The following is a 26,002-nucleotide window of genomic DNA, read 5'->3' on the forward strand; positions in this document are numbered from 1 at the left end:
AATAAAATAAAAGTGAAAAGATAAGTTTAAAATTTTAGATAAAAAGGTTTGTTTCTTATATTTAAGGACAACCACTATATGAAGAGATTGTTCCTGACAAACAGGGACGGAGTGTGGGTATATTTTCAATGATACAAGTTCACATGTAGGTAGAAATTCTCGGTAGTACTTCCACCAACTCATTAAGGCAGGTTAGGGATGGCTAAAACCCAACCCACCTACAAACATATCGTTTAACCCGCACTGCATAGGTTCAATCCATCATGAGCCAATCAACATCATGTCAGTTGACCCCCGTATTATCACTCCATGTAGTGACAACCGAAAGGTTGCATAAGAATTTAACGTAAAAATACTACTTATGTGGAAGCTCGAGGGGTCAAAGGAGCTTTGATGACAAGACGACCACAATAGCATTAAAGACATCCTACATGGGCAGATGTTCTGAGAATGAATCTCATTGCATTTACTGCCTTATTTGAAGGTAGGAATATGAAAACATACTACTTTACATACTTGCATCTAATCTTAATAAGGGCAAAAGACGACCCTATAGTTGGTTCCTGATTTGCAACTACGAGTTTTGCTGTCCTGTGGGTAAAGATAAGCGTCAGGGCACTTATCGCCGTAGCATCGGAGGCGAGGGCAATTAGAGGTTGGACTGAACTCCATCGGAACATTGAAGCCAGTTATACTGGATATCATATAGAAGTCCATACCACCCCATGAGTTAAGTGAGAACTCCGCCAGGGTGGCCGGCGGTTGGCCGGCGAGTTGGCAAGAGAGCTGGCCTCCACAATCACCGGTGTCGCAGTGCCCACGTCCCGACCAGTCAAAGTTGCAGTTGGTTCGGCCCCATATGCGAGCACTGCCGGTTCCTGATGCTATGCCGAAGCCCCACCTCTCGCCGGGGTTCAGCTGTCGACCTCCTCCTGCCGGGATGGCGGCCGCCCACACTGTGTAGGGGCAACTGTTTGTGACCTCAAACCAGGCGGCCTGGGTGAAGGGGAAGTTGATGAGAGCTGGAAGGAATAGTAAAACCAGGAGGTGGCTTTTGATGATGAGTGCCATTTTTTGAGCTAGGGTTTAAGGAAAGGCGACTGGTGTGAAGAAAAGAGATATCAACGTGGGGTATATATAGGGTTTATCAGGCTGGGTTGTTCTGAAATTTTTGACGATGATGATGTTATCGAAGTGATGCAACAGGCCTGACACCATGGAAGTGGGGCTCGATATTGTGCTAGTCTAGTCACGATATTGCCCTAAAATATCTTCCATTTGCTTAATCGTGCATAAAATACCATCTCGAGGAGGATGAAGATAATCGTGCGATATAACTAGGCATTATTCACTCTTGTTTTTCTACATATTTTTCACTTGCAAAACGATATTAAAGATAAATAAGCAATTTATATTGAAAATAAGTGCTACTACCTCCCCTCCTTAATACAATGCTCATTTAATTTTTATTTTGATCATAAATATAAGACTTCAATCTATTTTATTTCTCATATTTATCTAGTAGTCTTTGTAATAATAATAATTCTATTAAATACACTTGATCAGCAAAAATATTTTAGAAAAGACAACCACTATTATTACAAATAACTAACTTAACTAGTTTTTTTATCTACTCAAATTAGTTAACTAGCTCTTATATTAAGAACCAGAGGTTATAATTCATAAATGTTACCTCTTTTTCTATGTGTTGCATTGAGTTTCACTTCTCATAGTGTGTGAATAATGTGGTGCATCACTTTGTTTTGGTTATCGCCTAATATTTCACATATCGATTTATATTGGTAGATTTTGTTACAAAAAGAATTCTAGCAACAAATTATGTGTCATCATGTTAAAGTCATTTCACGGGTTAAAAACTATTAGTTGGATAAATATATAAAATATTATAATATATTATGTGGGAACTCAGAGTCTTTTTAACTTACTTTAGACTTGAGACTGATCTCTATTGGACTGAAAGTGTTTTGGGATTCAAACTTGTGTTCTCCTCTTATAGAGATGAGAACTATTAGCATATATTGTTAAGTAGAATAGTTCAGTTGATAAAGAAACAATTTATCTATAATACAGCTTTGGATCCTATTATTGATGTGAAACTCAATGATAAAACAGTGTTTGTAAATCTTTTTGGGCTTCAAGCAATTTGTTGTATCCTTTTTGCATTATCAAGATCTAACTCACATAAACTTTTATAGCCTGTTGGTTTGATCTTCTCTACATATATATTTATCGATTCTATTGTGTATGTTTACTTGGGTTTATACATAATGGGAAGAAAATGACATTATATGTGATCATAATCTCATGTGCATTAGAATTATACGTTTTGAAACTCATGAATGTGGATTACATCACATGTTAAAAAGACACTCATATCCTTATTTATATTCCTTAATTCTTACCTTCGTAATTATTCCTCCTTCTCCTTCTACCTCACCTCATCGCCTCCTCCTCCGCCCTCTGCCTTCGTGTCGGCCTCGTCAACTACCTCCGACACGTCTCTGCCTTCGTTGTCACCCTTTTCATCCCTATAAATCGCCGCCACTAGCTCTTACTCCTCCCTTTGCCTTTATCGATCACCACCTAAACTTTCTTCATCTTCCTCCTACCTAAATTTGAAGGTCGTTAATTAGACCAAAATATGTGAGACGCAGCAGCCCCGCCCCTGTCTTTCCTCTCCCATTGTGATTTCATCATCATGAATTTATTCCAATGTGGTCTTATGAAAAATTTATTTTTTAGTTCGCAATGTGATTCTGTGTTTTGTATTTTTTATTTTTTTTTAATTGATTAATTTCGGAGTGTGCGTGGGTGGGGTTAATTATGTTATGGCAGCTAGGGAAAGGAGATTGAAGGGAAGAGGGGAAAGAAACTATAATTTTTATGGAAGATCGAATGGAAGGAAAAGGGGGGGGGATTTTTGTGAGGCGGTTATGGTTATGGTCTTTTCACTTTTAAGATCGCTAAAATAAATAAAAAAAATTAATTTTGTTTCAATATTTCCAGTGTTATATTACGTTCGGTTCTTCATATAAGGGCTAGTTGACTAATTTAAGTAGTATATTAAAAAAATTAGTTAAATTAATTATTTATAATAAATAGGTGTTGTCTTTTCTAAAATATTTTACTAATCAAATATATTGATTAAAACTACTATTATTATAAGAACTATCTTGTAAAAATAAATAAAAATAAGAAACAAAATAAATTAGAATTTTATATTTAAGATCAAAATAAAAGTAAATAAACTCTTATATTAAGTACGACAGGTAGTATCAAACAAACCCATGATAATCAGCATTACACTCCATTATATTCTCCATCATTATATTCCCTTGCATTAAAAAAAAAAAAAAACACGGCGGATATTTTACAAACCATTGATGTGGTTATATTAAAAAGATAGTGGTTATAATGATGTGATGGTAATGAGGGTAATCTGTAGATAGTGGTTATATTTCTGCCCGTGCCCATTAATTTCTAACTCAGGTCAATTTTGTATCCATACGTGGTAAAAAAATGGAATTAGAATATATATTATTTCAATTAAAGTTCACAAAAATCAATTAGATTAAAAATCATTAAGGAACTTGAGATGTATTTTTTTATTGGTTTACCCATATTGACAGTTTGTGTCAATAATCATCAAGTATTGATTGGCAAACACTTAATGGTTATTTTCAGTAATCGTTAAGTATTTAATACAAGAAGATGATTAATACGTTACAATACTTGACGGCTTTAATTTTTGTAAAACCATCAAATATTTTTGCAAATATTGAGGGTATTTACCATGTGAATATACGATGCTTACATATTTGATGGTTTATAATCGTTAATTATGATAAAAAAAATAACCATCAAATATTTGTATTTTTGTTGTACAGTGAACATGTATAAATCTCTAAAAATTTTGCGGGAGTTACTTGCAAATAATTTCACTCGCTAGCTGACTCGAACCAGATGCGTAATAAAACCATAGAGACTTCTGGAGTTTTAGTTGACTTTTGGTTTTTGATGATTTCAATCTTGTTTACTATGTTCTTGTTGGTTGGCTTCTTACAAAAGTTTACAGATCAAATTCTGATCTTTCACTCTTTTAAATAGAATTCTGTGAGTTTTAAAGTCTATTTTGATCAATAATGTTGAAAGAAAAATAATAACATTTATTGTACTGTATGTATAACTTTGCAGCATAATAGAATATACTTCGTCCCTTTTATAAGATCTTTTTAATTAAATTACACAGTTTAAAAAAATATTAAAATTAGTTAAAAGTAATTAATATGTAGTAAAATAATTTTTTCTCCAAATATACCCCTATATATAAACGGATAAACGTAAGTGAGTAATAGCGAGATAAATGAAAAAGAGAATATATTAAGTACATTAAATTAGGAGTAAAATAGGTAATACTACATTAAATACTCAATAAAACTCAAAGAGGATCATATAAAAAGGAAAAAACTCATTCTTATAATGAAGAACAAAGGTAGTAAACATTAGCATGAGTCTATGTAAAAACGTTAAATTCAAAAAGTGAACTCGTGAGTTTGATAACAATAATCATAGCAAACAATCCATCACCACAAACAAAAATATTACAACTACTACTATAGATGGTACTTTCTATATTACTCCTCCAGTCCTGAAATATAAAACTTTTTTGTAGTATAATTTATACTATAAAAGGGGTTTTATATTATGATCGGAGGAGTAGCTAGATACTTGCATCAATTAGTAGAGGATAGTTGTATAGAAACGTAGTAATTTTGTCCAAAATTTATGTGATCGGTTAGACACAAAAACATAGACAAGGAAGGGGGGAAAAAAAAGGATGTTTACGTCAGTCACATAATTGAGGTTAATATTTATCGGCATTAATGCACATGGACATAATGAGATATTTATTTCTTTATTAAATCATCCTTCACTTCACATAGTTAAGTCTTCCAATTAATGCAGAAATACCCCTTCTTTAAACATTTAAAAATGGAAGTGAATAATGACTACAACTTTAAACAATTCAAAGAATCGACAACTGTAAATAACGAAGGCTGCTTAATTACTTAGCTTTATAATTATGACTATATTGATCATGAATTCGGTGCGTTAGTAGTGCTGCAAAAAGTAATTTGCAGTGGACAGTCCCGATTAGTAAAAATTAATTTTATTTAATATAATCGGTTTTACTATTTGAGCAATCTTTTAGTGCTCATCCACTAATGCCCAGGGAAGAAAAATATTCAACTTAATATAAATTATATACATTTCAATGTGGGTAAACGACAACTTCTTGCTAACTAACAAAATTGAATCTAGCAAAAGAAACTAGTTTCTCATAACATAAAGAATCAATATTTAAATCCTTACTAAGAAAGATGTCTATATTTAGTATATGACAGTATCTTGAACAAGAACGCTAACCTCTGTAATAGCGAGATACCTATGCATAATTTTTTAATAATACACTCTTCATAGTTTCCATGAATGACCAAAAGGAACATGGTGAAGCCATTTCATGGTAATATTTCCCCGGCAGTATATGACACGAAGAAGGAGGAACCAAAGGAATAATTATTGTTAGGCAAAATTACATATAGTTCTGAGGCAGGAATACAGGGTAGAGGTACCCAAAAAAATTAATTTATTTTTGTAAAAGTTGACTTATAAAAGACACAACTCCACTTATAAATATGAAAATTTGACTTGTTATCGCTATTCAGGTTTAACTTATAAATATGAATTTTTTTTTTTTTTACCTCTTTGTGTTTAATTTTCTTGCATGAAACTTATGGGCAACTTTTTTTCTTATGGTTAAGCTTGAGATTGTGTGATGGATCTTGTGGTTAATGGTTATGATAATAACAAAATCATGATTTTAATCATTTCCTAATATATTTTTTCTCAAACTAATATGATAAGATATGAGAATTATGCAACATTTAAGATATGTCATAGTGCTGGATACACTATAAAAAAAAATCGGAGTGCTGAGTATACTTGGAAAATAAGAAAAAGTAGTTGGATGCATCTTTATCCTATTTTTAATTAATAATATAATGTTATATATATATATATATGTGCTAGTTGTCTAGTTGCAAAAAGGAGAAAAAAAATCTTGATTGAGCAAGAATGGAGCAAACTGTTTGATTGGATTTTAACCTAACATTTGGACATAATTAAAAGCCACCTTCTTGGCCTACCTATTTTTGAAACACAGTAATTTCTCTCCATTTTCAGGTTCTAGAATCTTTAATTAATAATCATAGGAAAACCATAGGATAAAGGTATGCCAACAAGGTCCACCAAAACATCATAATCCTAAAATGGTTCCTCGAAATTTTATTTCTATGAAATTTAAAATTTTTATGAACTATTTTGAAATGGTAAAATGATCTAATTATCCTTATATTGAAAAAAAAATATCTTTCCTGTCCGTCGCCAGAATTTGAGCAACAATATATATTGGGAAAATCCCATATAAATACCTATTGAATTCTAAAATCCCAAATAAGTCACTCTAATTTCACAAAAGACAAATAAGCCTACAGGTATTAAATCGGAATTTGCGAATTTTGACAAATTACCTCCATGCCCTTTTTCTCATTTCCTTATCTTCTCTCTCTTCGTCGTCTTTTTTACGGCAGAGACACAGCTTGTATGGAAAATTACTTTATGCCGTGGCTGCATCATTCTTTCAATGGATTTTGTTAGACATTGGAGACGCAATTGAAATATTTTAGGATCGAGAAGAGAGATCGCCATTGATTTTGGGAGCACACCATTCTACAACGGATCCTCTTCTTCTTCAAATAGCGGCCATTGCGAAACTTTGTTGCTTATATTTATGAATCAAAAGAAGCTGTGGGAACCAAAATATAACAACTATGAGTCATCTTCTTTAGAGAGAGAGAGAGAAGACACGGCTAGATCTTCTTTTTCCTCAGTCATGGGAGCACTAAATATAGTTACTGTCATAGAACATTCTGGTTTTTGGTAAATGTCATTAGTGCAGTTGTCAAACCCATTATAAATGTTGTCAATCATATTATTTTGTAATAGATTGACTTTTGTAGTCTGAATGACAAGAAAATATTATAGATATTAGTTTAATCTTAATGCTACCTTGTCATTTGAATATATTAATGTAACTTCTGTCATAGGCTTGTTGTTTTTTCGTAAATATTGTCATTTTAGTGGTCAATTCCATTGCACATGTAGTAAATTATGAAAGTTATTGATATTATGTTTATTATGATGTTTTTCTAGTGTACTTGTATACTACCTTGTCAATACATTTTGACCCTTGTTTAATTCCCCCAAAGGCTAGGCTTAAAACAGGTTGCAAAACTTGCTATGGATGTAGTAATTTTCATTACGTAAGTTATCATTCCCATTACATGTTTAATAAAGTTGCCTGCAAATGAACTAAAATTGGATTGCAAATAATCAAGTTACAAGTCTCATAATGCTTTTGTGCAACCTGTTTTAAGTCATTTACATATTATTTTACAAAACAAGTAACGAAAATGACAACTTGCATAATGCAAGTTATCATTTCCATCAAGCGACTTGTAACTTGATTATTTGCAATCCAATTTTAGTTCATTTGCAGGCAACTTTATTAAACATGTAATGGGAATGATAACTTGCGTAATGAAAATTACTACATCCATAGCAAGTTTTGCAACCTGTTTTAAGCCTAGCCTTTAGGGGAATTAAACAAGGGTCAAAATGTATTGACAAGGTAGTATACAAGTACACTAGAAAAACATCATAATAAACATAATATCAATAACTTTCATAATTTACTACATGTGTAATGGAATTGACCACTAAAATGACAATATTTACGAAAAACAACAAGCCTATGACAGAAGTTACATTAAATATATTCAAATGACAAGGTAGCATTAAGATTAAACTAATATCTATAATATTTTCTTGTCATTCAGACTTCAAAAGTCAATCTATTACAAAATAATATGATTGACAACATTTATAATGGGTTTGACAACTGCACTAATGACATTTACCAAAAACCAGAATGTTCTATGACAGTAACTATATTTAGTGCTACCATGACTGAGGAAAAAGAAGATCTAGCTGTGTCTTCTCTCTCTCTCTCTAAAGAAGATGACTCATAGTTGTTATATTTTGGTTCCCACGGTTCTTTTGATTCATAAATATAAGCAACAAAGTTTCGCAATGGCCACTATTTGAAGAAGAAGAGGATCCGTTGTAGAATGGTGTGCTCCCAAAATCAATGGCGATCTCTCTTCTCTATCCTAAAATATTTCAATTGCGTCTCCAATGTCTAACAAAATCCATTGAAAGAATGATGCAGCCACGGCATAAAGTAATTTTCCATACAAGCTATGTCTCTGCCGTAAAAAAGACGACAAGAGAGAGAGAGATAAGGAAATGAGAAAAAGGGCATGGAGGTAATTTGTCAAAATTCGCAAATTCCGATTTAATACCTATAGGCTTATTTGTCTTTTGTGAAATTAGAGTGATTTATTTGGGATTTTAGAATTCAATAGGTATTTATATGAGATTTTCCCATTATTATATAAGATCACTACCAATGAAACGACAACAGCTTTTTAATTAAAGTATTGACAACTAGTACTCCCTCCGTTCCTTATTATAAGAGACGAATAACCGAATTACGTTGATCAAAAAAACAGTTAAAATTAGTTAAGAACAATTAATATGTAAAAAGTATAACTTTTTTTCCAAAAATACCCTCATTAATAAGGAGAGAGAGCATGAGAGAGAACAATGGTAAATTATTAAAAGAAAGAGAAGTGAGAATGAGAGAGAGTGTTAGTTGGAGACAATAAATATGGGTAAAATAGGAAATTAACACAAAAAAGTAGAGACAACTTTTAAGTGTCTCTTATATATAGGAACATGCCATAAGCATCAAATGTCTCTTATAATAAGGAACGGAGGGAGTACTACTTTAGCGACTAAAAACTATGTGATAACAAAAACAATTTTTTAATTCACCAACACCTAAAATCGCAGAGACTGAATTCCAAGAGAATAGTTCTAATTCATATTATTGTTCCATAAAAAATAATTCTTACATTCTATTGTTAATATAAGAGCTAATTTGACATTCAATAATTGGTTATAAATATAAGATCCTAATTCACCGTCTCTCATATTTATTTATTTTTTTAAGGTAGTTCTTATAGTAATTATATATATTAAAGGTTTTATCAAATAATAGTTACAGTTTATAATACACAACTAACTTAAGTCATTTATTTAATCTACTCAAATTAGTCAACTAGTTCTTATATTAAGGATAAGAAGTAGTATATTATAACTTTTTCATGAATTATAAATTTCTTAACTTTCTAAAACTCAAATAAGAGTATTGATTCGAATACATAACCTGTTTATATACATTTTTGCAAAAGCTATTTTAGCATTCGTCTGATTTTATGATGTAATCATCGTATTTATGGTTTAATGATCCCATGCAGCAGTGCACCAGAATCAAAGAGATATTTTGGAAAATTAGCGCAAATTTTATATAAATAACTAACTTAATAAATTAAATTAGTTATTTGACTCTTATATTTCACGATAAAGTAAACATAGGTTGGGAATTTAATATAACCTCATCAGCAAGTTTTTTTTTTTGGTGAAACCTCATCAGCAGATTAATATACCAGTGCTTGCACCGTAGATATGGAAGATTGACGCACGTCTGATTGCATATAGTCTTTTATTTGGAGTGAGAAAACACAATACAACGTAACGTACGACGTACATATTCTAATTCAAGGGCAAAAGACAACCTTATAGTTGGTTGTTCCTCCTGGGCAAGTGAAAGTGCTGGTAGCATCATCCTTAGGGTAACTATAAGCATCGGGGCACTTATCCTTGAAGAATCTTGAATAATTAGTGGGTCCACAATTCCCAGAATTGCAACAATATTGATCCGTTTTAAACACTGTGCAAGCGTTATTACAACCACCTGGAGCTCTTAACTCGTTTAAGCACTGCCGGTTGATGTCAGCGGCGCACCGGATTCCGCGGCACCGATTTGACGTCGGACTGAACTCCATGGGAACATTGAAGCCATCAATAAGTGAGATATCAAAGAAGTCCAGGTTCATGTATTGGTTTAGGGCAAATTCTGCAAGTGTGTTTGGGGGTGTCCCATAGGCTTGGCATCTAAGGAGACCTCCACAATCGCCGGTCTGGCACCTTCCACGGCCCGACCCGTCGAACTTGCAATTGGTTCGGCCCCATATGCGAGCAGCGGTAGTGCCAGCAGCCACGTCAAGGCTCCACATCTGGCCGGGGTTCAGCTGCTGGCCTCCGCCTGGCACGGCTGCCGCCCAAACGGTGTAAGGGCATCTGTTTGTGACGTAAAACCTAGCGCCATGGGTGAAGGTGAAGTTGATAACAAGAAGGAATAAGGAGAACACAGTAAGGAAGCTCTTATTGATAACTATCATTTTTGTGATTGCTTGGTGAAGAAAAGAAGTAAAAACAATGGAGTATATATATAGGGTCAGCAAAGTGGTGGTGCTTAATTAGCACATTAAAAAACTGGTGGTGATCGGTGAATCAATGTTATGATTGGTCCAGGCAAGAGTTTTGAACAGACTATGATCAAGATGAATTTCTTTAATTTTTTTTTTCCTTCTCTCCCCGGGTTTAATTAAAGTGATCGATGCCATTTTGAATGAAAAAAATAAGAGTTGGTCATAGTTGTGTTTTAATAACTCTTATTTGTTGGATTATGTGTATTTTATACATAAATACGTTCTGAATGTTTTGTGTATTTGTGAATTAATAACTTTTTATTTAAATAATATTCTTTTCAGCCAGCTTATATATGAATAATAAGAACTAGTTTGGAGTTAAATTTAATTTTAAATACAAGACATCAATTCACTTTGTCTATATCTATTATATTTGTTTTTTTTCAAACTAATTTCCTAATCTAAAATAATAAATAAAATAAAATATTACATCTAGGAGTGTTTTCAAGATTAAGTCATATTTATTATAATGAACTAATTAATTCATCTAACTGCTTTAATCTGCTCAAATTTCTTAAAAACTCTTTCATAAAAGACAAGAGGTAGAGTACTATTTTGATCATCATAACTGAGTTATCCCAATTTAATTATAATGAGACTACTAACACTTTAACTATTATTATCACTTTGAATGGTTTTGAAGTTGACATTGTGCCATATATTATGGTTGGAGAACTGGATCCACTTGTCCTGAAAATTGCATCTGCACTTTTTCCTCCACTCACGAATTTAAACAAACAAACAAACAAACAAATAAATAAAAGAACAAATTGCCAAATAAAGATTATTCCGCTTAAAATCAGTTCAAACTACCTGTGCATGCATTTTTTTTGGTGTTGCATAGAGTTTGAAGAATGTGGTGAAATTAATGTTTGGTTTTTAATTATGAATTTTCATAGATGTTTTGTAATATATTAATATAATTATATATTGATTGGTTTAAAAATAATATCGCTTCTTTTTTAGCCAAACAAAATTGTATATCTTCAAAACAAATGTGGCGAAAGGGAAATACATATTCTATCAGTAGTGGTCAGAAAAAAGTCTTTTTACAGAAGTTAGAAAATGGTTTTTACAATCATTATACAATCAATTGGTGTAGGAAATTGTTAGCAAAAAAATGGTGTAGGAAATTTAATAGCACCCTCTGATATTTGTAGAAAACATTTTTTTATCCCGGTTTATAATTTGTTTTATGAGCAAGAACTTGATTTTTTTTTATTTTCGTAAATTTAATTATATGCAGAATATGGATGTGGTGGAGTTGTTTCAACAGAAGCACAGATGAGTATAGCTATGGAATTATAGTACTCATATGAGCATTCATTAGGGGGAGAAAGGAACTAATAAACATCAGTTCTAGTGAGGAAGGCTTTAGCCTTTTAAAGACGGATCTCGAATTTGAGTTTTACTAACTCCTGCATTACCTCTAGCTTTGTTCTTACTTGTTATATTCTAATTATATATGTTCATTATTTTGCCTTGTCTTAAAAAAATAAAAAAAAAAAGCAGGAAAATCCTTTGGAAAAGCAATTCCTAATTAGACCCGACAATGATCAAATTTGACACAAACAAATAGCCATATAAAGAAAACGCTTCACACATCTTTGTGCAAGATAATATATAAAAACATAATAATTTGTGTTAAATTTTAAGTCCATAAAACAAACAGCGTAGAAGGGCTACATAAAGTAGAATTCAGCCCGCAACCTTCCACTTAAAAAGCTTTCATGCCACTAGATTACAAAACTATTCAAATTATTTTTTTTTAATGGACTATTGAGATTATTATTAATTATGGAGGCACATTTGGATTCATTTAAGTAAATAGGGATATTTTACATGCATTCAAGGAAGCATTTTTTTCCCCCTAAGTACATGTATTCTCTTATTGGAGTTAATCCTTTTTAAAGCATTGTTTGGAACTAAGTGTGGACGTCTCTTCTAATGGAGATTCAAACCTTTGTTCAGCACGTTTTGAGTGACTAACTCTTTCTGTTAAACCCAACCTGATTGGTTGTTCAAAGAAGCATTTTTTTTAATGTTATATATGCACATGTATTCTCTTATTGGAAGTAATTATATTCAAGACACTATTAGATACTAAGGTCCCGTTTGATACGAAGCATTAAAAATAAGGGATGGGAATGGAGATTGAAAGTGTAAAACTATATTAAAAGTGTATTTGGTATGAGTAATTATATGATACTTGGGATTAGACAAACCCATATATATAAGATTGGCGAATACCATGAAGGGAGTTGGTATTCTCCAATCTTATCTACATGTGATCACCTAATTCCATATGATGAGAAATCACTCATGCTAAGCATCCTTTTAACATGTGTTTTCAACCCCGATCCCAATCCTTGTCTCTCATTTTCAATATTCCATACCAAACGTAACCTAAATGTGAAGCATCTTTTTCAACAAGAATTTGAATCTTAATTTGTTGAACTATAAAAGACTAACCTCTTTTACTAGATCTAACTCTATTAGTCGTTCAAAGAAGGTTTTTTTTTAATTGCCCAAAGTATCTTCCTATCCAAATGGTACTAAGGGATTAATCTTTTGGGTTATTGCCAAGTGCCATATAAATAGAGACCTTTTCTAATAGTGTTTTTCTTCATACACACTGTTTCAAAGATCAAACCTAAAATATGATGCTTAAGATGTCCAAGCCTCTTACATTTGGACCAATACTTATTGGTAAAAAAGAATTTTTTTTGCAGCATTAACCTAAAAGAATGTGAGCAATTTTTAACATGCCACAGACCATGATAATCAAAACAAAATATATTAGAGTCTTGTACTTAGAATCAAAAATAAAAGGGAAAATGACACTAAAATACCACTTGAATTCCAAAAAGACAAATAAGGGACCTGAATAAGCAAAATGACAAAGAAGGCATCAGGTACCAATCTGGAATTTTGATTTTTGGCCTAAAGACTGAATTGCCCTTATTGTGTTCGCCTCCTCCCAGCGAAAGCAATTCCCCCCACTCGACGAAAGAGAAACTGCCCCCACTTGGCAAAACCAATCCATCTACTCGGTGAAACTAATCCCTCCCCTCAGTGAAACCGAATCCCTCTACTCGATGAAACCAATCCCTCCACTCCACGAAACCGAACCCCCTCTAGTTGACGAAACTAAATCCTTCGCGCATCACCATTCTGTAGAGATTGTTGATTTGGTGGGTTTTGGTTGTGGGAAAGAGGATTTGTAGTGAGAGAGGGAGTGAACCTGTGGGAAAGACGAAGCGGAAATCAAAAAACAATGGCAAGTAATTACGTAACGTAACTGCTGTCATATGCCTGCTGGTTTTTGGTAAATCCCATTACGTGAATGGTAAATTTCACTATACATGTAGTTAATTATGAATTTTACAAAATACATATTGTGATTTACAACTTTTGTAGTGAAAGTAACTACTTTGTTAATGGGTTTTGCAACCTGTTTTCAGGAAATAAACAACTTGTTTGTAAAAACTAATAAAATTTCACGCTAAATTTGACAAAACGTATAGTGGGATTTACAACTTCCGTAGTAAAAATGACCACTTATTCAATGGGTTTTGTAACTTGTTTTCAGGGGATGGGCAGCTTGTTTCTAAAAACTAATAAAATTTCCTACTAAATTTGACAAAAACATAGTGAGATTTACAACTTTCGTAGTGAAAATTACCACTTCTTAAATGAGTTTTGTAACCTCTTTTTAAGGAATTGGCAACTTGTTTCTAAAAACCAATAAAATTCCATGCTGAATTTTACAAAACATAGAGTGATATTTGTAACATCCTAAGTTTTATCGGGTTTTAATAGCCTCTTTTGGGTTGATTTTAAGGATAGATTAGTGATTTAATCTTGATCTTGGTGTTTGGGTTGAATTTGAGGTCAGTTGGAGGAATAGGTGAACGTACCCCTCTCAGGGTATGTTCGCCGCGGCGAAGTTTACTTGGCCGCGGCGAACCGGGAGTTTCAGAGAGGAGTGTCTTCTCGGGAAGGTTTCGCCGCGGCGAAAGCAGGGGTATGCCGCGGCGAATGTTTTCTAGGCGAGCGAGAGTTCCTCTCGGGAAGCTTTCGCCGCGGCGAAGTCGGTTTTTCAGGCGAGTAATCCCTCTCGGGATTAGTTCGCCGCGGCGAAGATGGAGTTCGCCGCGGCGAAAGGTCGCGATTTTATATAATCGCTGGAGGGTTCAGATGTGCGGAAATTGGAAAATCTGAAGGAGGAGAGAGAAGCTCTGCTAGGGTTTCGTGGAGGAGGCTTGAGAAAGGCATTTCTAAGGATCCATTACCTCAAGTAAGTGATTTTAACCTCTAATCTTCTTTCTTTCTTGGAATTTCCTGGAAATTTCTGAGGATTTTTGGTGAAACCCTAGATTTTCTAAGTTGTGATTGAACTGAGGTTTTTGACCGATTGTTTTGGGTTTAATTGATTGCCTTGGGTTAGTTTAAGTATTTAATCGGTGTAGTTTCCTTGGATTTAAAGAATCTTGAATTTTGGAGTTAGGGCTTATGGAATTGGATGATTTGGGATTGAGGATGATAATGTAGAGATTGATTTTGAGTTTTATGAATTGGGTTATGTTAAGGAGGGTTAAATTGGATGTTTAATCGGTTTAGATTTGTTGTTGGAACCTTAATTGTTCAAATGGGTTGTTGGAGGTTGAATTCCTATAGTGGGCCCTTGAGGTTTGAACTATAATCGATGCTTGGAAGGAGGCTTGATGTTTTAATAGACTTTGAGGACTTTGGAGTGTTGTTTTGATAGTTATACCCTTTGAGTTGGGTAGAGTTTTGATGGGAGATAGGAATTTTGTGTCCCCAAGTGTTGTTTTGGCCACATTATTAGTTTGAAAGCTAATATATGTTGGTTGTGTGTTTGTGTGCTTGTGTAGACCGGTTGTGAGTCTTGGTGGTGCACGGGGCCACATCGTTGGTTTGTTATTCCTTGCTCAGGCGAGAGGTAACCACTTTCCAATCCTTAGTACTTGCTTCTGTGGTATCGTGAGTAGATTTGTGTTTTGTGCTCCAAATAGTAATTGTGTTCGAATTATATGTTGTGTATAAAAATGGAAAACCGTCTTGTGGGGTTTGGATTTATGATGAATGAATTTGGGGAATTGTGAAAGATATGCCACTGATTGAGGTTATTTGTGAAATGATCATTACTCTTGATTATGATTTGAGCATGATGCATTAATTGGGAAATTGGTGAGAGTTTTGTCTGTTACTACCACGTGGTAAGGCCTCCATTAATGCATGATGGTTGGCTCTTTACGTCCCCCATAGTGAGGGATAGGCCTTCGGGCTCATTACGTCCCCCAGAGTGAGGGATAGGCCTTTATGGCTCCTTACGTCCCCCATAGTGAGGGATAGGCCGGGTTCGGCTCCTGAAAATCCCCCAAAGTGAGGGATTTTGTTGATGGGATTGCATCATTTCACTTGCATAAATTGTTGTGGCTATCATTATGTATTATTTGTGAACTGCCCCACTTGACACCTCACGAGCACCTATTTAGTAGTACCTAGTATTGGAAAGGTTGGTTACTGGGACTTTGTCTCACCCGTGGTTTAAAATGTTTTCAGGTGAAGGTTCTAGGCGTGTGCCTTCGGGAAGAGACGCGGAGGCTTGAGCTTGGTTAGCTTTAGGCCTCTAGCTTTATTCATGTATGGATAGTTGTATATTGCCACAGCTAGGGTTTTCTTGAAATATTTTGATTTCCCGGCCTTATTGTAAACTGGAGAATATATTACCTACTCGTTTTGTTGGCCGGAGGCCATTCCTATTACTTTATGAAACTTTGTTATTCGTGCTTGAGATCAATTGGAAAGGGGCTGATTTTGATGTATGTCGTTACCCGGGCCGGAGGCCCGGAGGCCCAGTGATTGTGATTGAATGATGATAGTTGCATGCAACTGCGTTTGAGAGGGAACCAAGTTTAAATGTAAATTTTCTAAAATTACGCAACCTCTTTCTACTATGGTAGTTGAAGTACATTTTTCCTTTTTCTACCATAGTAGTGGTCTTATGAAAAGTATTGATGTTTAAGGAAGAGGGTTTTTACAATATTTACAACTTTTGTAGTGAAAATTACCACTTCTTAAATGAGTTTTGCAACCTCTTTTCAAGGGATGAGCAACTTGTTTCTAAAAATCAATAAAATTTGACGCTGAATTTTACAAAACACACAGTGATATTTACAACTTTTATAGTGAAAATGACCACTTCTTAAATGAGTTTTGCAACCTCTTTTCAAGGGATTGACAACTTGTTTCTAAAAACCAATAAAATTCCATGCTGAATTTTACAAAACACAGAGTGATATTTACAACTTTTTTAGTGAAAATTACCACTTCTTAAATGAGTTTTGCAACCTCTTTTAAGGGGATGAGCAACTTGTTTCTAAAAATCAATAAAATTTGACGCTGAATTTTACAAAACACACAGTGATATTTACAACTTTTATAGTGAAAATGACCACTTCTTAAATAGCTTTTGCAACCAGTTAATTCAACGTGACTACAAAAGTTGTCACTTTTATTAGTTTTTACAAACAAGTTGTTTATCTCCTGAAAACATGTTGCAAAACCCATTAACAAAGTAGTCACTTTCACTACAAAAGTTGTAAATCACAATATGTATTTTGTAAAATTCATAATTAACTACATGTATAGTGAAATTTACCATTCACGTAATGGGATTTACCAAAAACCAGCAGGCATATGACAGCAGTTACGTTACGTAATTGCTTGCCTATTTTCTGATTTTCGCTTCGTCTTTCCGCTTCGGTTCACTCCCTCTCTCACTACAAATCCTCTTTCCCACAACCAAAACCCACCAAATCAACAATCTCTACAGAATGGTGATGCGAAGGAGTAAGATAATAGCATTTCTAACATTCTTCTTTCCTTCTTCCCGCATTTCATCAGCGTCGGTCTTCCTCTCTCCTTTCTCTCACTGCGTCGGTCTTCCTCTCTCCTTTCTCTCACTTTCAGCTTTCGGTCTTCCCCCATTTCATCAGGGTATTTTGGTCTTTTGGCCGAAAATATGAATTCCAGATTGGTACCCAGTGCCCTATTTGTCATTTTGCTTATTCAGGTCTCTTATCTGTCTTTTTGGAATTCAAGTGGTATTTTATTGTCATTTTCCCAAAATAAAAGTTAAACAAGCTCTTATATTAAATACGGCAATTAGTGTTAAACAAACCCATGATAATCAGCATTACACTCTATTATATTCTCCATCATTATATTCCCTTGCATTAAAAAGAAATTAAAACACAGCGAATATTGTCAAGCTAGCTCTTTGGTTTTCACAAACCATTGATGTGGTAAATATTAAAAAGATCAAAAAGTAATCTGTAGATAGTGGTTATCTTATCTTTCTGCCCATGCGCATAATTTCTAACTCAGGTCAATTTGTATCCATGCGTGCTAAAAAAAATGCAATTAGAATATACTACCTGCGGTCTTAATTATAAGAGCTAGTTGACTAATTTGAAGAGATTAAGGAAATAAGTTAAGTTAGTTATTTGTAATGAATAGGTGTTGTCTTTCCTAAAATATCATTGCTAATCAAGTGTATTGGCTAGAACTATCATTATTAGAAGAACTTTCTCAGAAAAAAGTATAAATATGAAAAAGAAAGTGGATTGATGTCTTATATTTAAGACTAAAATAAAAGTCAAACAAAATTTTATATTAAAGATCAGAGGTAGTATATTATTTCAATTAAAATTCACAAAAATAAATTAGATTAAAAATCGTTAAGCAACTTGAGATTTTTTTTTATTTGTTTACCTATATTGAGTATTACTTGGCAAATACTTGATAGTTATTCTCAATAATCGTTAAGCATTTAATACAAGAAGACAATTAATAGGTTACAATACTTGACGATTTTAATTTATTGTTAAAACTGCCAAATATTTTCACAAATATTTGTTTTCCAAACTAATTTACCTAATCTAAACTAATAAATAAAATAAAATATTACATATAAGTGTGTTTTCAAGATCAAGTCATATTTATTATAATGAACTAATGAATTTATCTAACTGCTTTAATCTTTAATCTGCTCAAATTTATTAAATAACTCTTTCATAAAAGACAAGAGGTAGAGTACTATTTTGATCATCATAACTGAGTTATCCCAATTTAATTATAATTAGACTGCTAACACTTTAACTATTATTATCACTTTGAATGGTTTTGAAGTTGACATTGTGCCGTATATTATGGTTGGAAAACTGGATCCACGTGTCCTGAAAATTGTATCTGCACTTTTTTCCTCCACTCACGAATTTAAACAAACAAACAAATAAATGCAAGAACAAATTGCCAAATAAAGGTTATTCCGCTTAAAATCTGTTCAAACTACCTCTGCATATTTTTTTGGTTGCATAGAGTTTGAATAGTGTGTTGAAAGCCAAAAAAACAATTGGTGTAGGAAATTTAATAGCACTCTCTGATATTTAATATAAAATCCATTCTGTAATACTCTTATAATAGTAGAAAACATTTTTTATATCGGTTTATAATTTGTTTCATAAGCAAGAGCTTGATTTTTTTTTCAATTTGCGTAAATTTAATTATATGCAGAATATGGATGTGGTGGCGCTGTTTCAACAAATGTAGATGAGTATAGCCATGGAAGTATGTGGCCTTGTTTGGTACTACCTCTGGTCTTATTTATAAGAGCTACTTGGTTAATTTGAGAAAATTAAAAAAATAAGTTAAATTAGTTATTTGTAATAAATACGTGTTCTTTTTCCTAAAATATTCTTACTAATCAAATATATTGGCTAGAACTAATATTATTAGAAGGATTATATTAAAAAAAAGTCTAAACATAAAAAACAAAATGAATTAAAATATTATATTTTTAACTAAAATAAAAATTAAATAAAATTTTATATTAATGATCGGAGGTAGTACACGGGACTGAGAGGTTGGCATTAGGATAGAGACGGGGATTGGCCCAGATGGTCTCGTTTGGTAGGAGGGTCTGGAAGTACCTTGCGACTGAGGAATTGCTGAAGCTATCCTGGGATTGAAAAATTCGGGACAAAATTATCCTTGTTTTAACCTGAAATTGCCTTCACCCCACCACCTCTTCTCACCTGTCTCCCATGTGCTCATCTGAGCATTCTCTTTTTTTTTGTGTGTTTTTGTTTTGGGGGGGGGGGGGACAAGTAATAAACATCAGTTCTAGTGAGGAGGGCTTTAGCCTTTTAAAGACGGATCTCGAATTTGAGTTTTACTAACTCCTGCATTAGCCCTAGCATTGTTATTTGCCTTTTCTTTAAAAAAAATGCAGAAAAAATCCTTTGAAAAAGCGATTCCTAATTAGACTGACAGTTATCACATTTAACACAAACAATAGCTAAAACGTTTCACACATCTTTGTGAAAGATAATATATAAAAGCATAATAATTTGTGTTAAATTTTAGGAAAATCCCCAAAAAAAAATCATTGTTGAATTTTAAAATTCTAGATTAGGAATTACTACAAAAATGTGTTATTATTTATTTTTTTAGTGTAGTTATTTTCTTTACGAGTATAGTAATTAATACTGATTTGAAATTTTAAAATTCAACAGTTAATTTTTTAAGATTTTTCCTAAATTTTAAGTCCATAAAACAAACAACATAAAAGGTCCATATAAAGTAAGATTGAGCCCACAACCTTTCACTTGAAAGCTTTCATACCACTAGGTTAGAAAACTATTGAAATTATTTTTCTTAAATGGAAATATTGAGATTGTTCTTAATTATGATGCGGCAAATTTTGATTCATTAAGTAAATAGGGATATTTTACATGCGTTCAAGGAAGCTTTTTTTTAAAAAAATGTTAGGCACGAGTATCCTCTTATTGAAAGCAATCATATCCAAGGTACTGTTGGACATTAAATCTGAGTCAAATCTTCCAATAAGAATTCAAATCTTAATTCATTGAGCTATAAAGGACTAACTTTTTTTTACTAGATCCAACTCTGTTAGTCATTAAAAGAAGATTTTTTTTCTTTGGGTTGCCCAAAATATCTTTCACCTGTATGATAAAAAACTAATCTCTTAAAGCACTATAAGTGCCATGGTGGAAACCCCTCCCAATAATATTTTCTTCATATACACTGTCTCAAAGATTAAACTTAAAACATGATGTTTAAAGTACTTAAATTCCTTCTACTTAGATCAATACTTGTTGATGAAGAAGAATTTTTTTTTGGTAGCACTGACCTAAAAGAATGTGAGCAATTTTTAACACGCGACAGACCATCAGATGGTCCTGCAAATTTCTGAACTTGACCCAATACTTGCTAATTATGATCCAATTCATCCGAATTAAATGAAGCCATTGGGCCACTCCCTTTCTGCTCCAAACAAACAGTGTGACGTTTTGGGTCTCTTTGGGTTGAATGACTAATACCCTAACCATCAAATTTTTAAGGTTTAAAATAAATATCTACCACCTTAACTTATAAAACGTAAAAAATTATTTTAATTTCACATGTTAAAAATTAAACCTAAAGGTAATTTAAACAAAGAAAGAATATTTGGACCTAAGCATGTGTTCTCTTTATCAGGACCAAAGCAAGCATCTGGGATCAAAGAGTGCCTATAGGAATGAATAATTTTTTATTGTTAGACAGAGTGGAAAAATTGAAAAATTCAACCTAATGTTTTGTATAATGAAGAACTTATTTCTTAGTGTTTAAAATATTTCAATACAAAAAATAAAACTTAGTTATTTCAAATTTGTTTTATAAAAAAAAAACCTCAGTCCAATGACGTAATCTTTAATGTTTAATAAAATATTTTGACAAATTTTTCCAGTGCATCAAAAAAATATTTTGACAACAAAACGTAATGAGTTTTAATTTATAATTATTAAAAAATCTATACTAAATAACACCGAAATTACGCACAAAATCTCTCAATCCTCAAATCAAATTCCATATATTATAATAATAAAATTAGAGCCACAGAAAATGTGGCCTAATAATCTGCCAGAATCTACGTCTTTATCAATAATTAAATAATCTGGTAAAAAAATAATTAACTAATTAAATAAAATGAATATAAATAGCGTGAAAAGGAATTATTCCCCCAGCCACAAAAGCAGGGGTTCTTGCCTGCTTTCCGGTGAGAAGGGAAGGAATATGTCTTGGCTTTCCGTGACATTACATAATAGCTATCCATGATCGTTGGCAAAATGATCGATCGGAGGGCTAGTTTTGAAAAGGAGCATCTCTCTGCCTCTGTTGGCGGCAGCACAGAATCGCCACCCATGATTTGAGCATGTGGATTCCTCGTTCACGTTAGATTCAATCTCTACCATCCACTTCTTATGCACCGTATTTCGCCACCTTACCCGCACATTTGATGAAGTCTATGTCAAAGGGGTATACAACGCAACAAAGTTATATTGACTTTGACTTTTCCCACTCGGAAACACGTAGATATTAATTTCAAGTCGAAAATAATTTGAAGATATTCTGAATTATTTTTCATAAAGTATTGGGCTATACGTATGCGACATCATAAGTTTTTTTATACAAAAATACATATAAAATTTTTCAAATTATATAAAAATATCATGGCCATTAAGTCAATTTAAATTAATCACTTACTTGGCGAATTTTTCATTAAATATGGTTACATCATGTCCCCACAATAATTTTTTTTTTTACCAGCAGTCCCCACAATAAATTTGAACTATTAAATTATGCGACTCTGTGAATTTTTTTTAGAGAAATTTGATTAAAAAATCTCCTATATATCAAAAGTTTTATTGATAAGGATAACCTAAATTAGAGCACCAGTAATCTGTAGAATGACAGTACTTCCTGTGTATAAAAAATTATCAGACCATTTTTATCAATAAAATATTTAATAAGAATTTTTTTTCAATTTTTTATTGAATCGAATACCAATATACAAATATATATTTCACACGGTTACAATGAATTCTTTAATCATATATCATGAGCTGATCACAGGGCTTTCAGTAAGCCCAGGACTTTAAACTCCGCTTCCATGATGCAGCTATTTCCATATAAAAAGCCTTCAGCAGGGTCCTTCAGGCCAGCCAATGGCAACAGCGTTCTTGATCCCCATGTATGATCCGAGCTGGAGAAGTGCCTGTAGACTGAAAAATGGGGGAAAAGATGGACATATCTTCTTGAGATCAATCTTAAACATGTGCTCCATTGAAGTTTCTAATTTAAAATATTCTATATCTGATTGTTAATATAAGAACTGGTTTAAGGGATTAGGTTTGATTCTAAAGATAAGACCTTAATTCACTTTGTTTATTTGTTTTTTTTTTAATATCCCTATATATTACAAGAGGTTCTTGTCAAGGAATGATTTTAACGATCTAATACACATGATTAAAAATAAATGGTTTAGAAAGATGAACACATATTTACGACAAATAACTAACTTAACTAATTTTTAAATTAGTTATATAACTCTTATATTAAAGACCGCAGATAATATAAAACAAAATTTATTTAGTTGTGGATCTCACATTTTGTTTCGACATGGCGCCCCTTGATCTGATCCTTGACACGCAAATTGCAGTGCACATATATTTTAGTGTTGGGTGGAATTGACGGGGTGTCTATGGTCAGAAACAGTGAGACACTATTGCCTTTTCCCTCATATATCCCATTAGGGTAGACAACGAGTTTCCTGCAGCAATAATACCAAAATAAGATATTTCATGCATTTAAAATATGATTTAGGAAAAGGAATTATGAAGATAATGTAACTTTTATTAATCAACAAAAAGAGACAACAAATCTCATTAAGGGTAAGTAAGTAACTCCTTCTTTAAAGGATGGCAGGCAAATCCCAGAACTTTTTGAAACTCATGAGAAGAAGACCTATGTTAATTAATCTCATTGTCTTTTTCTTTTGGGTGAGGATTAAATCAATAAATGCATCAATATACCTCAATCTTCCCCTTCATAATTATGTTTCGTATAAAATGAGTGACATTTTAATATTTTATGCTGATGAAATTGTGCGGTACATATGTCAATTTTTTTTTTTGAAAAAATGTTAAAGATTTATTGTTGCACCATTTTATCATTGCAAGATATCGAAATATAACTCATTTTATGAAAAATTGAATTAAAAAAAACACATTTTGAAGATTGGCACATTACCCAAAACAAGAAAATATTAGGAGAAAGCACATTAGGGACCCAAACTCGAGCATATAAGAACCAATATTCCACCAAAAACGTTAGTAGCTAGGCGATTGGCCAAGAGATTAGGAAGCATAGTTTCATACCATTTGTAGTCCCCAGCAAAGAAAAGTGCAGACTCGTACTTTTCCAGACTAGCTCTTGAAAAATTGTCGAATCTCCACCTATAAGAAAGAAGAGGAGGTTCTTCTATAATTGACAGGCATTCTTGCTTGGAAGGAGGCTTGATCACAAAGATTTCGGCTCCCAAAACGCAGGCATCCCCAATCAAAAATCCATTTGAAGGGTGCTCGAACAAGTCGAGGTCGATGAACTTTGGAATGCCCCATTGAGTTTGCAGCTTATGAAAACGCTTTGTGCCTGCGTCTGCATTTCAGCAACTGAGTTAACAACATATGCACAGTACTATCTCCCCTTTACTTAATACTGCCTTCAATCGTTAATATAAGAGCAAGATAACTAATGTAAAGATATTAATAAAATTAGTTAAGTTAGTTATTTGTAATAAACCAATGTTATGTTTTCCAAAATACTCCAACCAATTACATGCATTAAAATTTTCTCTTAATAAAACCTCCTGAACACGTGTTTGGGGCAAAATAAATAAATATTATAAATAAAGTGAATTGGGGTTTTATATTTAGAATTAAATTAAATCTCCAACTATTTTTTATATTTTGTTATTCAAGTATGTAATTTTTTTTCAAAATACCCCAATTAATTACAAAAAGCTCCCACCAAAACGTAATTCCAATACACATAATTAAAGATGATAATTTAGGAAAGTCAATGCATATTAAAAAGTAACTTCTAAAATGGTCTTGTGCAGTTTACGAGACAACGTGTTTACCTCAAAATAGGCTAATCAATCAAACATACTAATAAAACGCTTGGCTAAATGGCATGTGTGCTTGTAAAGTACCTTCATAAGAAAAATACTCTTCGCGAAGAAAATCATATACAAACAAATTTACAATAGCATTGACCTCCCAACCAGCAGGAAATGAGCTTGAGCTTGAAACAACCAGATTCAAATATACGGAGATATGATCTTCCCCGTCTTTTTTCTTGTTACCAGTTGGATATATGGATAGAGTCCTGCAATTAATAACGGCATGTCATCATCTTTTTTTCCTCAAAAGAATTCAAATAATTTGAATGCAAAAGAACAAGAATGAGAACATGCCATTGGTAGCCCCCTGCTTCGAATTCTTCCGAGGTGTAATTCTCTAACGAAGCCTTTGAAAGCAACGAAAAGGACTCGATTTTGAATAAGCAGTGACAAGGCGGAACTTTTCTTCCTAAAGTAAAGAAAATTATCACCCAAAAGAACAAAACTTATCAGTTCATTCGGAAGGGCAAAGAGAGAGTGAAACAAAGCATAAGGTTCTCGATTGCTACACCTTTCATGGGCCTGACTGGTTCTCCATGTTTCATGGCGCAGATACACCCCTCTGCGTGCACGGGCCTGAATATTGATGTTGCTGAGACTGGTAATGCTAGTTCAGCCATGTTGTTGGGAGAGGGAGATTAATGGGGTTGTGACTTGTGATAATTTTTGTCCGAAGAAGGACCCTTTTGGCTTTAATAGCCGCTCAAAGATTCCACCTTTTAGACGTTGTGTTCAATTCATTCCTAGGACACTGCTGGAACAAGAAAAGGATTTCTTGCTAATATGTGCATGAGATTATATATGACAACGGCAAAGCATAAGAAGAAACCTGCCTTCGTCATCCTTGCATTGTATGGCAACAAGAAAAGGATCATATGGGAGCATGTTGATTTGATTATATCATTCCTTCTTAGAGTAATGAGTTTTTGGCTCTGTTTATCCCTGTTTCTTGGACCAAAAACAGAGGTGGAATGCCATCTTCCATTAAAAAATTTCAACTATTACCTCCGGTCTTAATTATAAGAGCAAATTGACTAATTTAAGAAGATTAAAAAAATAAATTGAGTTAGTTATTTGTTCTAAATAGTTGTTGTATTTCCTAAAATATCATCGCTAATCAAATATATTGCCTAGAACTATCATTATTAGAAAGGCTACTTTGAAAAAAAATGTATAAATATGAGAGACAAAGTGGATTGGGATCTTATATTTAAAGCCAAAATAAAAGTCAAATAGAGTCTTATATTAAGTATCGGTAGTATATCGAATAGAATTCATTGAAGCCATT

General features: G+C 33.0%; 3 protein-coding genes across 3 annotated transcripts; all 3 read right to left on the bottom strand.

Annotated features, from left to right (window-relative positions):
• Nucleotides 1–528: 528 nt before the first annotated feature.
• Nucleotides 529–1,071, bottom strand: LOC114722705 (thaumatin-like protein). Its single transcript, XM_028908798.1, has one exon. The coding sequence runs from the start codon at nucleotides 1,069–1,071 to the stop codon at nucleotides 529–531; it is 543 nt and encodes a 180-aa protein (XP_028764631.1).
• Nucleotides 1,072–9,824: 8,753 nt separating this feature from the next.
• LOC114722709 (protein P21-like) lies at nucleotides 9,825–10,508 on the bottom strand. The gene has a single exon (XM_028908803.1). The coding sequence runs from the start codon at nucleotides 10,506–10,508 to the stop codon at nucleotides 9,825–9,827; it is 684 nt and encodes a 227-aa protein (XP_028764636.1).
• Nucleotides 10,509–22,528: 12,020 nt separating this feature from the next.
• On the bottom strand, nucleotides 22,529–25,239 carry LOC114722715 (uncharacterized). Its single transcript, XM_028908810.1, has 6 exons — nucleotides 25,226–25,239; nucleotides 25,009–25,123; nucleotides 24,745–24,920; nucleotides 23,909–24,188; nucleotides 23,138–23,301; nucleotides 22,529–22,753 (listed from the first exon to the last, which is right to left on the bottom strand). The coding sequence occupies exons 1-6, from the start codon at nucleotides 25,230–25,232 to the stop codon at nucleotides 22,599–22,601; spliced, it is 897 nt and encodes a 298-aa protein (XP_028764643.1). The 5' UTR covers nucleotides 25,233–25,239; the 3' UTR covers nucleotides 22,529–22,598.
• Between the last annotated feature and the right edge of the window lie 763 nt (nucleotides 25,240–26,002).

This window comes from Neltuma alba, unplaced genomic scaffold (genome assembly GCF_004799145.2).
Source record: "Neltuma alba isolate B1F8T4 unplaced genomic scaffold, ASM479914v2 tig00012105_pilon, whole genome shotgun sequence".
In the NCBI taxonomy this organism is placed as follows: Eukaryota; Viridiplantae; Streptophyta; class Magnoliopsida; order Fabales; family Fabaceae; genus Neltuma; species Neltuma alba.

Bases quoted from the DNA above. Each gene is read 5' to 3' on its own strand.
- LOC114722715 (XM_028908810.1), bottom strand. The intron at 24,921-25,008 runs GCATGTTCTCAT...TATTAATTGCAG, and splicing joins GAAGCAGGGGGCTACCAATG to GACTCTATCCATATATCCAA. The intron at 24,189-24,744 runs GTACTTTACAAG...GCTGAAATGCAG, and splicing joins AGAGTATTTTTCTTATGAAG to ACGCAGGCACAAAGCGTTTT.
- LOC114722705 (XM_028908798.1), bottom strand. From the start codon at position 1,071: ATGGCACTCATCATCAAAAGCCACCTCCTGGTTTTACTATTCCTTCCA.
- LOC114722709 (XM_028908803.1), bottom strand. From the start codon at position 10,508: ATGATAGTTATCAATAAGAGCTTCCTTACTGTGTTCTCCTTATTCCTT.